The sequence below is a fragment of the Mustela nigripes genome, chromosome 5 (assembly GCF_022355385.1).
Source record: "Mustela nigripes isolate SB6536 chromosome 5, MUSNIG.SB6536, whole genome shotgun sequence".
Classification (NCBI taxonomy): domain Eukaryota; kingdom Metazoa; phylum Chordata; class Mammalia; order Carnivora; family Mustelidae; genus Mustela; species Mustela nigripes.
The window spans coordinates 36,653,905-36,667,687 of NC_081561.1; the positions used below are offsets into that span (position 1 = coordinate 36,653,905).

The 13,783-nt window shown below is 37.1% G+C and overlaps 1 protein-coding gene across 1 annotated transcript in view; it reads right to left on the reverse strand.

Annotated features, from left to right (window-relative positions):
- RIMS1 (regulating synaptic membrane exocytosis 1) overlaps positions 1-13,783 on the reverse strand; it is a 492,355-nt gene that overhangs the window by 398,845 nt on the left and 79,727 nt on the right. The window contains exon 2 of the mRNA XM_059401539.1: positions 7,413-7,493. Within this exon, the coding sequence (XP_059257522.1) occupies positions 7,413-7,493 (81 nt within the window). The remainder of the gene's footprint in view (positions 1-7,412; positions 7,494-13,783) is intronic.

Below are 13,783 nucleotides of genomic sequence, written 5' to 3' on the forward strand. Positions count from 1 at the left end.
TTTTCTGAAGACATGAGGATTTCACATGCAGTACCCTCACCTAAACATATATACACATTTACACAGAACCATTACAAACATTCAAATAAAACAGAATTTAAGAAATCAAATAGCTTCCCACAAAGAAGCTGATGGCTTCATTGGTAAATTCTACCAAACATCTGAAAAAAAAAATTTTATGGTATTCTTCCACAAATTTTTCCTAAATAGAATAGTAGGGAATACTTCCAAGTTCATTCTATGAGACCAATATTACCCTGATACTAAAATCAAAGAAATCACAGGAAAACCACAGACCAATACCGCTTATAAATTTATACACACAAATCCTCAAAAATAATAATAAATCAAATAAAGAAACATATAAAATGAATAACCAAGTGGGATTTGTCCCAGGATTGCAAGAGCATTTCAACATATGAAAATCAATAAATGCAGTACACCATGTTAATAAAATAAAGGACAGGAACACCTGGTTGGCTCAGTGGGTTAAGCCTCTGCCTTCAGCTCAGGTCATGATCCCAGAATCCTGGGATTGAGCCCCTTGGGCTCTCTGCTCAGCAGGGAGCCTACTCCCCACCCCACCCCCTGTCCTCTCTGCCTGCCTCTCTGCCTACTTGTGATCTCTGTCAAACAAATAAAATCTTTTTAAAAATTTAAATTAAATAAAGGACAAAAAGAGCATTACCATCTCAATAGATGCAGAAAAAGCATTTGAGAAAATCCAACATACTACCATAATATGAACATTAAACATGCTAGAAATGGGAAAAAAAAGTCCTAAACCTGATTAAAAAACAAAACAAAACAAAACAAAAACAACTACTAGAACTAGAAACATAACAAAAACAACTACTAGAACTAACATCATATTTTATGAAGAAAGACTGAAAGCCTCCTTCTACGACATCTGCTGTTACTTCTTTCTGACAACTAGATTCCAACATGCAAAAGAAAGAAACTGGACTCCTACCTCACACCATATACACAAAGTAATCCAAAATGGATTAAAGATCTAAATATAAAAGCTAAACCTATAAAACTCTTAGAAGAAAATCTAGGGGTAAATCTTTATGACCTTGGATTTCACAGTAGTTTCTTTCACAATAGTTTTAACCAAAGGAAAACTAGATCACTTGGACCTCATCAAAATTAAAAACTTGTGCTTCAAGGTACGATCAAGAAAATGAAAAGACAACTCACTATATAGGAGAAAATATTTGCAAATCATTTATCTGACAAGGATATAGTATCCATTACATATAAAGAGCTCTTATAACTCAACAATAAAGACAAATAACCCAATTAAAAATGGGAAAAAGATTTTGATCAATATTTCTCCAAAGAAGTCAAATATAAATAACAAATGAACACATGAAAAGAGGTTCAACATCATTATTCATTAGAAAAATCAAATCAAAACCATAATAAGATAGCCATTCGTATACTTCATACCCACGAGAATGGCTATAACAAAAAATACTAACAATCCCAAGTGTTGGTAAGGATGTAGAGAAATTGGAATCCTTTAACATTGTTGGTAGGAATGTAAAATGGTATAGCTGCTTTGAAAGACAGTTTGACAGTTCCTAAACAGTATAAATATACAGTTACTATAATGACCCAGCAATTACATTCATATGTTTATACTCAAAAGAACTGAAAACATATGTTCACTCAAAAAATGTATATAAATGTTAAAAGCAGTTTTATACACAATAGCTCAAATATTGGAAACAATCCAAATGTCCATTTAACTGATAGATGGATAAACAAAAAAGTGGTATATAAATACAAAAGAGTATTATTTGGCAATAAAAGGGGCACCTGGGTGGCTCAGTGGGTTAAAGCCTCTGCCTTCGGCTTGGGTCATGATCCCAAGGTCCTGAGATGGAGCCCCACATCAGGCTCTCTGCTCCACGGGAAACCTGCTTCTCCATTCTCTCTCTGTGCCTGCCTCTCTGCCTACTTGTGATCTCTCTCTCTGTCAGATAAATAAATAAAATCTTAAAAAAGAGTCCATAGTCTCTCATGGTTCACACAATCTGAGGGTTTTGAAGGGGTGGGGGGTGGGAGGTCGGGGTACCAGGTGGTGGGTATTATAGAGGGCACAGATTGCATGGAGCACTGGGTGTGGTGAAAAAATAATGAATACTGTTATGCTGAAAATAAAAAATAAATTTAAAAAAAAGGGGGATAAAGCATTGGTAATGTCAAACATGGATAAATCTTGAAATATTATGATAAATGATTAAACCAGACATAAATAGTCCACATATCAGGTGATTTCATTCATGTAAAATGTCCAGAAGAGGCAAATCCAAACAGAAAAAGTAGTGGTTGCTAAGAACTGGTTTTAAGGAGAATATAGGAATGACTGCTAATGGATAGCAGGTTTCCTTTTGGGGGAGATCAAAATGTTCTGAAGTTACAGAGCAGTGATAGTTGCACAATTTTGTGAGAAACACTTAACTGTACTCCTTAGGAGGTGAATTGTACATATGGCATATGAATTATATGTTCATTTTAAAAAGCAGGCAATCGTCAACAAAAACAAAGCAAAACAAGAAAGACTGAATAATGATACATGTACCTCTATGGATTCAATTTATTCCTGATAATGTCACCTTCTACAATAAATACAAACATTGTATAAGCATATTTTTCCTTTGGCTCTACATTCATTTTCTAGATTTTTACTTTCAAATTCCAACTTCACCAGTTCTAGTGTGACCAGCCATCCCAATTTTCCAAGGACTGGGCTGGGGGGTTGGGTTCCCAGGACATGGACTTTCAGTACTAAAGCGTGGATAGTTCCAGGAATACTGGGACACGTTTGTTCTTCCATGATCTTGCATAATTTACTTAATTCCTCTGCTCTTTGTTGCAGTACAGGTGATACCCTCCACATTGCCTTTTCCAGTTTTTCCTTCTAACTCCATGCTATTTCATTTGTCTTAGTTGTTTTTGCTTTAAAGTAATTGCTCACAAATTAGTATATCTCACTAACCCTCTACTGGGTTTGAGGTATGAATAGCGAGATATCTTCTGGATGCTCCCATGGGTGATTGGTCATTAATACATAAAACTAATGCTAAATCTAAACTTGTTTTTCTGCCTAAATTAACTCTTGTTGATTTTATCAATTCACTTAATTTCTTGAGCTAAAGAGAGTTATCTCCCCTCATCTTTGCTTTATTACTATATCTAATGGATCACTACACTCTGGTTATGCTACCTGGGAAATTTTCTCAAATCTCCCCCACCTCCTACCTCTCCTATTTATCCCTGCTAACATATAAGACTGATATTGATGAATATAAAAGAGTTTCTCGCACTTTTTAAATCCATACTCGCTTTGAAAAGCTCAAAAACCCATAAAGATGTATCAAATTTCAAAATACAGTATTAAAGAGAAAACCTAAGACAAGGCACAATTAATTACTTTCTCCAAATTAGACAAATGTCCTATTCTTCAGAGAGTCTGATGCAGCACTTCTTACCTCCTTCTTTCACATACAATGCCCACACTGACCCCCACACACATGAACTCCTACCCATGCATGTGACTACACAACATACAAATACACATACACATGTTCTCAGGCCCCAGCAATGAGCATGTTTTAAATTACACCAGCAGAAGCTGATGTTTTGGGCCTCAGGGCAACTGTTCTCTTCTGGAAGACTATACTCCAAAACTGCCTACCTGCTGAACTATTCATCTTTCAAAACTCACGTTAAGTATTGCAGGCTCTGTATATGTGCTGCCGAAGCGAGCACTAGTATTGCAGGCTCTGTAAATCTTTCTTTTGACCACATCAACCCGAATAAATCATTTTTTAACACATTGCACTTATCATGAAATATTATAATTTATTTGATAAAGTAACTGCCACCTCCCACTTGAGAGAGAAGAACTCTTAAGACAGGAATTCTGGGGGTGCCTGGGTGGGTCAGTTGTTAAGCCTCTGCCTTCAGCTCAGGTCATGATCCCAGGGTCCAGAGATTGAGCTCCCTGCTCAGTGGAAAGCCAGCTTCTCCCTGCCCCACTCCCCCTGCTTGTGTTCCCTTTCTCACTGTGTCTCTCCCTGCCAAATAAACAAAATCTTAAAAAAAAAAAAAAAGACAAGAATTCTGTCTCATTTATCTATGCACGTTGTACCTGAGGAATAGCAGTCAATTTGCTGAACTCCACCATTATTTTTGATGTATTTGTTACTTTGATTAAATGATGACAACTTATGCAGAATGTCAAAAATATGACTAAGTGACATTTTAATAATAACTGCAAAAGAATATTTGGATAGTTTATATACACAGTTATCAAAAATATTAAGTATATTGACATGTGTATCCCTCAATCTAGGCTTGCAAAATAAAATGTACCAAGTAACATAAGCGTAGTCACCCTACTTCCTGTCTACTTACAACTCTCTCTCTTTTCCACGCCTGCAAAAACATTTTTAAAAAGTCATATACAATCACTGTTTCCTTTTCCTGATTCTCATTCCTCCCCACACCTATCGAAATAGAGTATCTCCACCCACTTATGTATTTAAAACTTCTAGGACAAATGCTACCAATGACTTCTGTATAGCCAAATCCAAAGGACATTTTTTATCTCTGAAGTTATTTTTTGATTTTCTGCTGAATTTGATTATTGGAGATTCCCCTTGAGCCCCTCTACTTTGGCTTCTGGTTCTTCTACTTTTTAAATTATTATTTCTCAGCTGAGTCAGGGGATCATTTTCCTTTACCCATTCATTATGCATTGATTTTGCCTAAGATTCTCTCTGTTATCTTTTTCTAACTATATATCTTTTGGTGATGTCATCTACTTTCCCAGTTAACTTTAACTGGGTGTTTCAGGTTCATATATCCAACTATTTCTTGGATAGGTACTATCCAACTATAATGGATAGGTACCACCAAATCTCTGTGTCAAAATCCAAACTCCTCACTGCTTATTTACCTAGATCTAGTTTGCTTCTTTAACCCACTTTTCAGTCAGTGGTCCTTAATTAACAAATAATTATATGATGGTCTCCCTAAACTCTTTCCTTAGAAATCATATTCCATTGACAACCAACCACTGCCAATGTGACTCCTTACTCAGCTTTTGAAATGTTTCCTTCCCACACCTCTGCTGCTCCTATAAGTCAAGATGGTATGTATCATCTTTCTTTGGACTATTATGATAGTCTATTAATTGATTTTCTTGTCCCTAGTTAAGCCCACATCACATTCTTATTCCATCTTCCCAACCTCTGCCAAAGTAATACATCTATGTTATATACCTACACACATATATATAATGCAAATCTAAGCCACTCTCCTAATTAAAACCCATTTGTACATCCTTATAACTAAACATAGAGTTTATTAAATTGTTTAATTTTACCCAGTTGCCATACACAGAAATTCATCCACAATATTAACCTGGGATACATTCTTGGATTTTCAGACCCACTGAAAGGTTGTGACTCACAAATTTAAAAATGCTGACCTACAGGCTAAAGCCTACCCTTAGCCTCCAGCTGCCAATTTATTATTGCCCTTTTCTTATCAACCTAGAAAGGCACATAAGTGGATGTGAAGAACTCAAATTACAAAGACACTATAGAGAATCAGCAAGATAAGGAATGAATTGGAAACGTTAAATACTTCAATTCACCTAAAGAGGGTTTCACTATTTTAACTCAAAAAGTTTATATGAGGAAAGAGGTGGTCAAAATAGTGGCTCCAAAGGAACTACAGTTGCTTTTCTTGGCCACCAGGGAAGTTCTACTAGGTGCAAGATAAATTACAACATATTTCTATAGCTCTTAAGTCTATGGAAAGTAAAAACAAATAAAGGAAAAAGAGTGATCTAAAGTCTTGTTGGGAAGGATGACAAAGGCTGTTCCATATCTAAAAATTCTAATTTAAAATGGACATTAGAATGAGTGGGACCAATTAAAATAGAACCTCAACATGTGGACTATAACATTTTAAAATCAGTATTTATTCCTCAAGGAACTTTCCCAGAAACAGCTGAATCCTTATATAACCCTTATATAAAATAAAATGTTTTATAATGCTTAGAACATAAGATAGGAGGTGGGGATCATAAGTTTTCCATGAATTATGAAAGAAAGTTCAATTATCAGGAAAATGGCTTTAGAGCAGGAACATTTACAGAAAAAAATATGGCAACATCATTAAGAGTACTTCTTCCAACTCTGTACTTTTTTCCAATGTAATTATCATTTTTTACTACCTTTAAATCAAAATTATTTTTACTCCTTGAAAAGTACTGATTAAATGTAGAAGATGATATTCAAGTATACTTATTGAGCTAAAATCTATAACCAACCTACTGAGCCTCTGAAAATTTATTTACCAAAATTTTGTTTCCTAAAACATAATTTTTTAAATGATTTGTGACTATCATATATAAAATATAAGGATTTATAAGTTTTGTTTAATTTTGGTCTTTGCCAATAATTATAAAAACTTGCCATAGTAGAAGAATTATGAAAATTCACTTTTTTCTCACTTTTTACAATTTTAACACTTAATTTTGGTTTACTTCAAAGACCTCTCAGTTAAATAAATCGATAGAAAAATCACTCTTAGGACACATTTCTTCAAAGTTGTTTAATAAAAACTTTGGAAGGAGACATTTCCCAGTAGTAATTACTTGGTTGTAATAGGTATGCAGAGTACTGCTGCTACTGAGACATTTTAAAGGAATGTTTAATTTTTCTTAATAAGAGCATAATTCTAGTCAGAAGACTGAGGATATCCTGTTACTCTGCAGAATTTAAAGCTATTGACATTTTATCTCATCAAAATCCACATTCACAACTCAGAATTTACTTATTTGGTTTCTTTTCTACTTCCTGCTTCCCCTTTGTGTTGGTCGTTTAACTCTTCACTAGGATCTACACTGGGGGTTGAAAAATAAAAATGAAACTGCAGGGCAATCGGCTCTTTTGGATTATCCATACCTTTAAGTAATATGGTGAGGGTGGATAATGGGCTACCACTGCATTTCCCTTACTTGCACACTCCCCTCTCTGTACCTTACCTACCTACTTCCCTCAAATCTTGGGCTTCAGCCCACACACATTCCAGATCCAAAAGGTACAGAATTTCTGCCTCTGTAGAGCCCTAAAAATGTGTCCCTTTCCTCTAATTAGTTTTAAGCTTCCAATATGGCATTAGAAACTTCATTTAACAAAGATACTTAATACAGAGTTCATGTTTTCAGATAATTTTATCTGATTCAATAGTAGCCTTGTTATTACATATACCCGAGCAGTCAGAGTACCTACTCCCACATGCAATGTGAATTAATAAATCTGTAACCAGTGATCTGTGTAAGAGACGACATTTTCAGTCAATAAAACTAATGCCATACTCACGGTGAAGGTTGGTGGGGCTGGTTTTCAGCATTTCTTGGTGTTTTGCAGGCAGCAGGCTTCGCCATGTCCCTGACAACACACCTGGGGCGCATGATAGACAGCACAACGCACTATTAATTATAAAAGGGTATAACACATCTGGAAATTAAACATGGTACTGAAAACACAGTCTAATGGAAAATCTATGTAAGCCCCTTCAATCTTAACCTGGAGGCCCTGGAAAAGCCTTTAGAGTTGGATATTTTTTACTTAGAATTCCAAGAGCTCAATTATACCCAAGTAAAATCTGTACTAGCCTCCTTATTTGATTTTCCTTTTAGCAACAATAAAATGATGGTCAGCAGTCATCCCCACAGAAGAAACACTACTGAAGGCTTTGGCCTCGCCATGTGATGACATCTGAAAGCTCAAAAATAAGAACACCTGTTGTGCTGACATGTTAAAAGATGGGCAGGATTTTCTGTGGCTTTGGCTATTTTATTAAAAGATATGGAATCTTGTTTCATGTCATTCATTACCACATGGGTTTTTTCTTTATGCAGAAAGAGATCTAACAGGACTTCAGACATTCTCCATGTTCAAAATCCCCTTCAAGTTAAGAAAAGAAAAAGACTCAGAAAGAAATGTTTATATGTAAAGTGTGTGTGTGTGTGTGTGTGTGAGTGTGTGCGTGTGTGTGCGTGTGTGTATAAAATAGAGAAAATACCTCTACAATGTGAAAAAAAATAGCAAAAGGTCTTTGTGTCTTAAGTCCTCCATTACAGGTTAAATAAATGTAGAGGATAGATAATACAACAGAGCTCCAAAGGGCAGCAGAAGATCCTCTCACCCTTGTGTCAACAGGGCATAAAGAGCATTGAAGAGAATCACTGGCAGAAATTCAAAAGCAGCCCCCTTTAAGGCTGTTTAGATACCCTTTCCCCTCAAAAGCTTTAAAAATACTGCTTTGAATAGGGAAGCCTCAGTTAGAAAGCCAAGACCCCACATCTTAGCCTTTGCTAAATGGAAAAGCCCCTTAGGTCCCAGCATTCTTAACCATGAATCTGGTTCTTAACAGTTCCCATGGAGGCTTCTGGGAGGTTTGACTACACTAATAATATTTAAAGCCAGTCGTGTTATTCCAGAAGTGGATCGCTGGTGAGGCAATGGCGGATAAACTGTTTTCCCAGAGCTAAAAGCTGCATGGCAAAATTCTCCACTTCTGAAAGAAACGATACAGGGAAACGTGGACACAACGCAAAGAAACGTGCACACACACATACTGCTCATTCCAAACAAGGTCAAGTGAGACTTAGAAATCAATATGTAACGTGACAAGAAAAGAAAATGGTACTGTTTTAAAGCCTCAATATACTTCCCTCCTGGATAAAAGTAAAGTAAGGTGGCATCTGTCAAGAACTAATGCTAAACTCTTAATGGACTGGTCAAGAGACAGGAGTCAAAGACATCCACAGGAACCACAAAGCCTTCTCTTCTTGTTCTAGTTTCGTGGGAGTAGAAAGCCACTCAGAGACATCAGGGTTAAGGGAATAATAACCAATCAGGCACTTGTTAGGGAGAAATAATGTCCTGGGATTTCTAAGCTCTGAAATGTTAGTCTAACTTAGACAAAGTACAATGCTCAAGAAGTTACATTTCATAGCACTGGAAAATCTGTAGCAATTCCCACTCAACTAAAAATAGAACATTTAGCATACTTAATCTACATGCATTGGTTCGTTAAACTATCGGAAATATCACCAACTTTGAAAAACATTTTGAAGAGTGATATCTATGAGAAACCATATGCAACCTTCTGTCTTAGTTCACTTTTTCCGCTTAAGTTTCAGGAAGTTATACAAAGCTTTAAAATAAAATAATAAATCAACCATTTTAATTACAGTTTTCCTTAGATATTCTTTTAAGTACCTCTTTTATAATAAATGTGGATTATCAGCCAGCACTAAAGGTAGGATCCAAGGCAAAACTTTTTTTTTTTTTCTGCCTCAAGTAAATGACCACATCTATGGAGGAAAACCCTTATCTAATCTCAAGTAACCAGTGGTTCTGGTACAAAAGCACAATAGCTAAAATACTGCCTCTGTCTGTATAACTATAGACTCTTTCAAATAAAAACTTGACTTGAATTTCTGAACTTTATATATTGGATAATGAAAAAAATTTACCAACAACCTAAAAGATTAGTATTTACAATTAATTTAGATATAATTTTAGGTGCCTGGGTGGGTCCATCGTTAAGCATCTGCCTTCAGCTCAGGTCATGATCTCAGGGTCCTGGAATTGAGCCCCACATCAGGCTCCCTGCTCGGTGGGGAGCCTGCTTCTCCCTGTCCCTTTGCCCCTACACTCCTGCTCTCTTTCTCACTCATGCTCACTCTGTCTTAAGTAAATAAATAAAATCTTTAATAAAAGAATAAATATAACTTTAAATATACTTAATATATTTAATCCTTAAAAAAAGCAGGTAAGCAACATATTTTTTCATACTAACATATATTCTGACCACAAGACTACAGTGATACAGCTGGCTACTGAATCTATGTTTTCTGGAGAAAATCTTTTTGTTTCAGATTGCTATTATTCAACCAAATTGATGCAGATCTAAACTACGGTAATATATACTCCTACATTTTCTAATTGGACTTCTTTTTAGCTGGAATTTTTCTAGATATAGGAAAGAAAAGATTTTTTAAGAATCCCAATGCTCAGACAGATACATTAAGCTATATAAAAAATACATAATACACTTGAGATTTTTGTTAGCTTGTGTGGATCAACATTTCTTTAAAATCGTAGCTGCATTGTGTTGTATCTGACCTATCAATTTGGAGGGGTAAGCTGTAATAGTTTTAACAGTTCTAATATGCAGAAATTGTTTAGCACCAGTACCCTCTATTATCTCCCATGCATTAAACTTGTATCATAAAGACCCTTCATACTTTAAGAAACACAACAATATTTTGTTATGTTGTAACTATTAAGTGTCTTCCTCTACATATGATTTATTCCTTCAGCCAGATGTAAGGAGGCCATAAACCCTGCCAAAGTGCTGACTTCCCAGAATTACTGTGGATCATGAGACTAGGAGTTCAAGGGGTTTCACCTCTATTCTTTGCAACGTCTTTAATTCCTCAGGGATTTATCAGATGTGGACTCTTAACAGTCTTCTTACTGCAAATGAGCATTCCCTCATCACTCAAGCATCACTGCAGATTCATGCAAATGAGACATTCTGCAACCACCTCAGAGGAATGCTTCTCCTGACTCCACCCTCAGCACTGCTGGGTTTTATGAATGACTGCAATCAATGCGATGAATGCCTGCCAACTGCCCACTCAACCACTTCTACTCTTCCCTGCACGTACACACGGGAGAAACTCTAACTGCCACAAGCCTGTTGATGAGGTTATGGTAAGACTTTCATCTCTCTAAATAGGAACTAAAAGGGCTTCCCAACAGAGTATGTGAGTGAAAAATACTAACTACCTTCAAAAAACAAAATTACTTTCTCTCTTTTGTGCTTGCATTTTGGTTCCTGTAATAAATACCTATCCCCCTTGACCCACCTGCAAAAAAAAAAACAAAAAACAAAAACAAAAAAAACCAAAATATTATTTTGTGAAACTTTATCTCAATTTGAACTTTATCTAAATTATTTTATTTTTCATGATTAATATCAGGAAATAGTTACTGTGCACAAAGTTGTCAAATAGATATGACAATGTTTATGTTTCTGTTCTCAATTTCTTGGCTTTTGAATTTTATTGAGATTTCTCCTACCATCACCAGAGATAAGTATATTCAAACAGAGTCTCAGGAAAAAGTATATTTGTATTTACTCCCCAAGTGTTATTGTACTAGTCTGCATTTGTCCTAAGAAGCTTAGAGACAGTTAAAATAACATAAGATTGAGAAAATGAAAAATTTTTTAAATACACAATCTTCTGATTTGCAGATCACCAGTTAACAAAATATAAAGGGGCACCTGGGTGGCTCAGTTGGTTGAGAATATGACTCTTGATTTTGGCTCAGATTATGATCTCATGGTGGTAAGATCAAGCCCCACATTGGGCTCCTTGCTGAGCTGAAGTCTAGAAAGAAAGATTCTCCTGCAACCATCTCCATCTTGGATGATTGCAAATACATTTCGCTAGCTGTTCAGGCCAATAACTTTAGACTTTACTCCTCTTTTCTTACACCTAGCATCCAATTCATAAAATTGGTCATAATCCCAAAATATGTTCACAGTCTGACCATTTTTTACCTCCTCAATTATTGTCATCCTGTCTTGAGACATTATCACCATTTACCTGGATTCCCACAAGACCTTTACCTGGTTGTCCAGCAATTTACCCTTGCCCTCCTCCTCTAGACTATTCTCAACAGCCAGAGCAACTCTTCCGAAAGATAAATCAGGTCATGACTGCTGTGCTCAAAATTCTGCAATGGCTCCCCAATTTACTTACACATAAATAGCCAGAGTCCTCAGAACATAATCTGGCCTCCCGTAACTCTGGAGTTCATCGCCTGCTACTCCTTGTTCCCTACTCCCTCGCTCCTTGTTCATTCTGCTCCAGCCACACTGGCTTCCTTCCTGGTTTTCCTCAAATACACGGGGCATGATCTTACTTTGGGTCCCGTAAGGGCCTATTTAGCCAGAGCAGCCCCACCCCGGCTGAACTGCATTTTGCCGTGAAGCTTAAATTGACCTTTTCCCTTCAGGGAAACTTATTTAAAAGCAAGTCCGGGAAAACAGTCCCAGGTAACAAAGTCCAAGTACAGGGTAGGTCAGGCCAGGTGGAGGTATTCAATCAGTGGGTGTATATATTGTCTCCTAGCTACCAAGGAGTATGGGCCCCCACCCTTTGGGAGTCTTTTGGCGCCAATCCTAACCAAGGTGTGATAGGCTGGTTCAAATGTCTACTAGGGTAAATTGTAATTCAGTTGGTTGCCTAGCATCACTGTGGAGTTTCCTATGTGGGCGTTACAATCTTATTGGCCACCTGTGTGTGGCCAGGCCCAACCACATGGCCTTTGCTCTACAAAAGTCAGTCTGGAAAGCAGGGAGGGGTCGCCCTCTCTGTAAGAGGTGTGGCCCTGGCTGGCCAGTTTGATTCCTGATGCTTGGCGGGAAATAAAGCTTTGCTTGACCTTCGCTTTGTATCAGTCTCGCTCCTTTAATCACAGACCCATTATTGGGGTACCCAATTTTGGGGGGACCCAACAGATCCCTTTTACTGTAAGGGCCTATTTAGCCAGAGCGATTCCATCCGGTTAAACAGTGATTTTGTTGTTTATACAGTAAAACTTAAACTGTCCCTGCTCCCATCCCCCGCCCAGGGAACTTACTTAAAAACAAGTCCTGGAAATCAGTGCCAGGTAACAAAGCCCAAATAAAAGGGTGGGTCAGGCCAGGTGAAGGTACTCAATCAGTGGGGGTGCATACTGTCTCCCTAGCTACCAAGGAGTATGGGCCCTGCCTTTTGGGCACCAATTCTGACCAAGGTGATAGGCTAGGTGAAATGTCTACTATAGGGTAAATTGTAATTCAATGGATTCAACTGGTCACTTATGTGTGACCTAGCAGGACTGTGTAGCTTTCTCTGTGTGTTACAATCTCATTGGCCACCAGTCTTTAAGGCAGAGAGAGGTTGCCCTCTCTGTAAGAGATGGCCCTGAACAGTCGGTTTGATGGTTGGTTTGAGTCTCGATGCTTGGCGCAAAATAAAGCTTTGCTTGACCTTCGCTTTGTATCAGTCTCACTCCTTTGATCACGGACCCATTATTGGGGGACCTTTCATTTACCAGCCAACTTTTCCTTCTGTCCAGAATGTTCTTTCCTGATATCAGTGCAACTCCCTTACCTCTTTCAAGACTTTTCTCAAATGTCAGTTCTTGAAGGTTCCCATTCTGATTATTTTACTTACCACTGTAATCTGCTTTCCCATAGCCACCAGACTTCTATATGTCCAATCCCCTTTACCTTGCTCTACTACTTATTAAAGTTTACTGCCTCTCACTGCTCCAATGTGAACTGCTCAAAAGGAGGGATCTCGGTCTCTTCGGTTCACTGACATATGCCAAGAACCTAGAATAGTGCCTGACACGATAGACACTTAATACATATCTGTTAAATGAATGAATAAGATAAAAAGGACAAAAGCTGTGGATTTTAAGCTTGAGTAATTTTAACATGCTAAAACACAGTGATTTAGAATAGATTCTAGGTATGCAGGATTGCAGCATACATCATTTCTAAAAAATACTTACAAAATATAAATGGATCCATGGCCAATAAGTTTTATGACTTAAATAACTTCAGTAAGTGTGTTTTTATATGGTTTGACTAAATTTCATTCTCCTTCTGAACA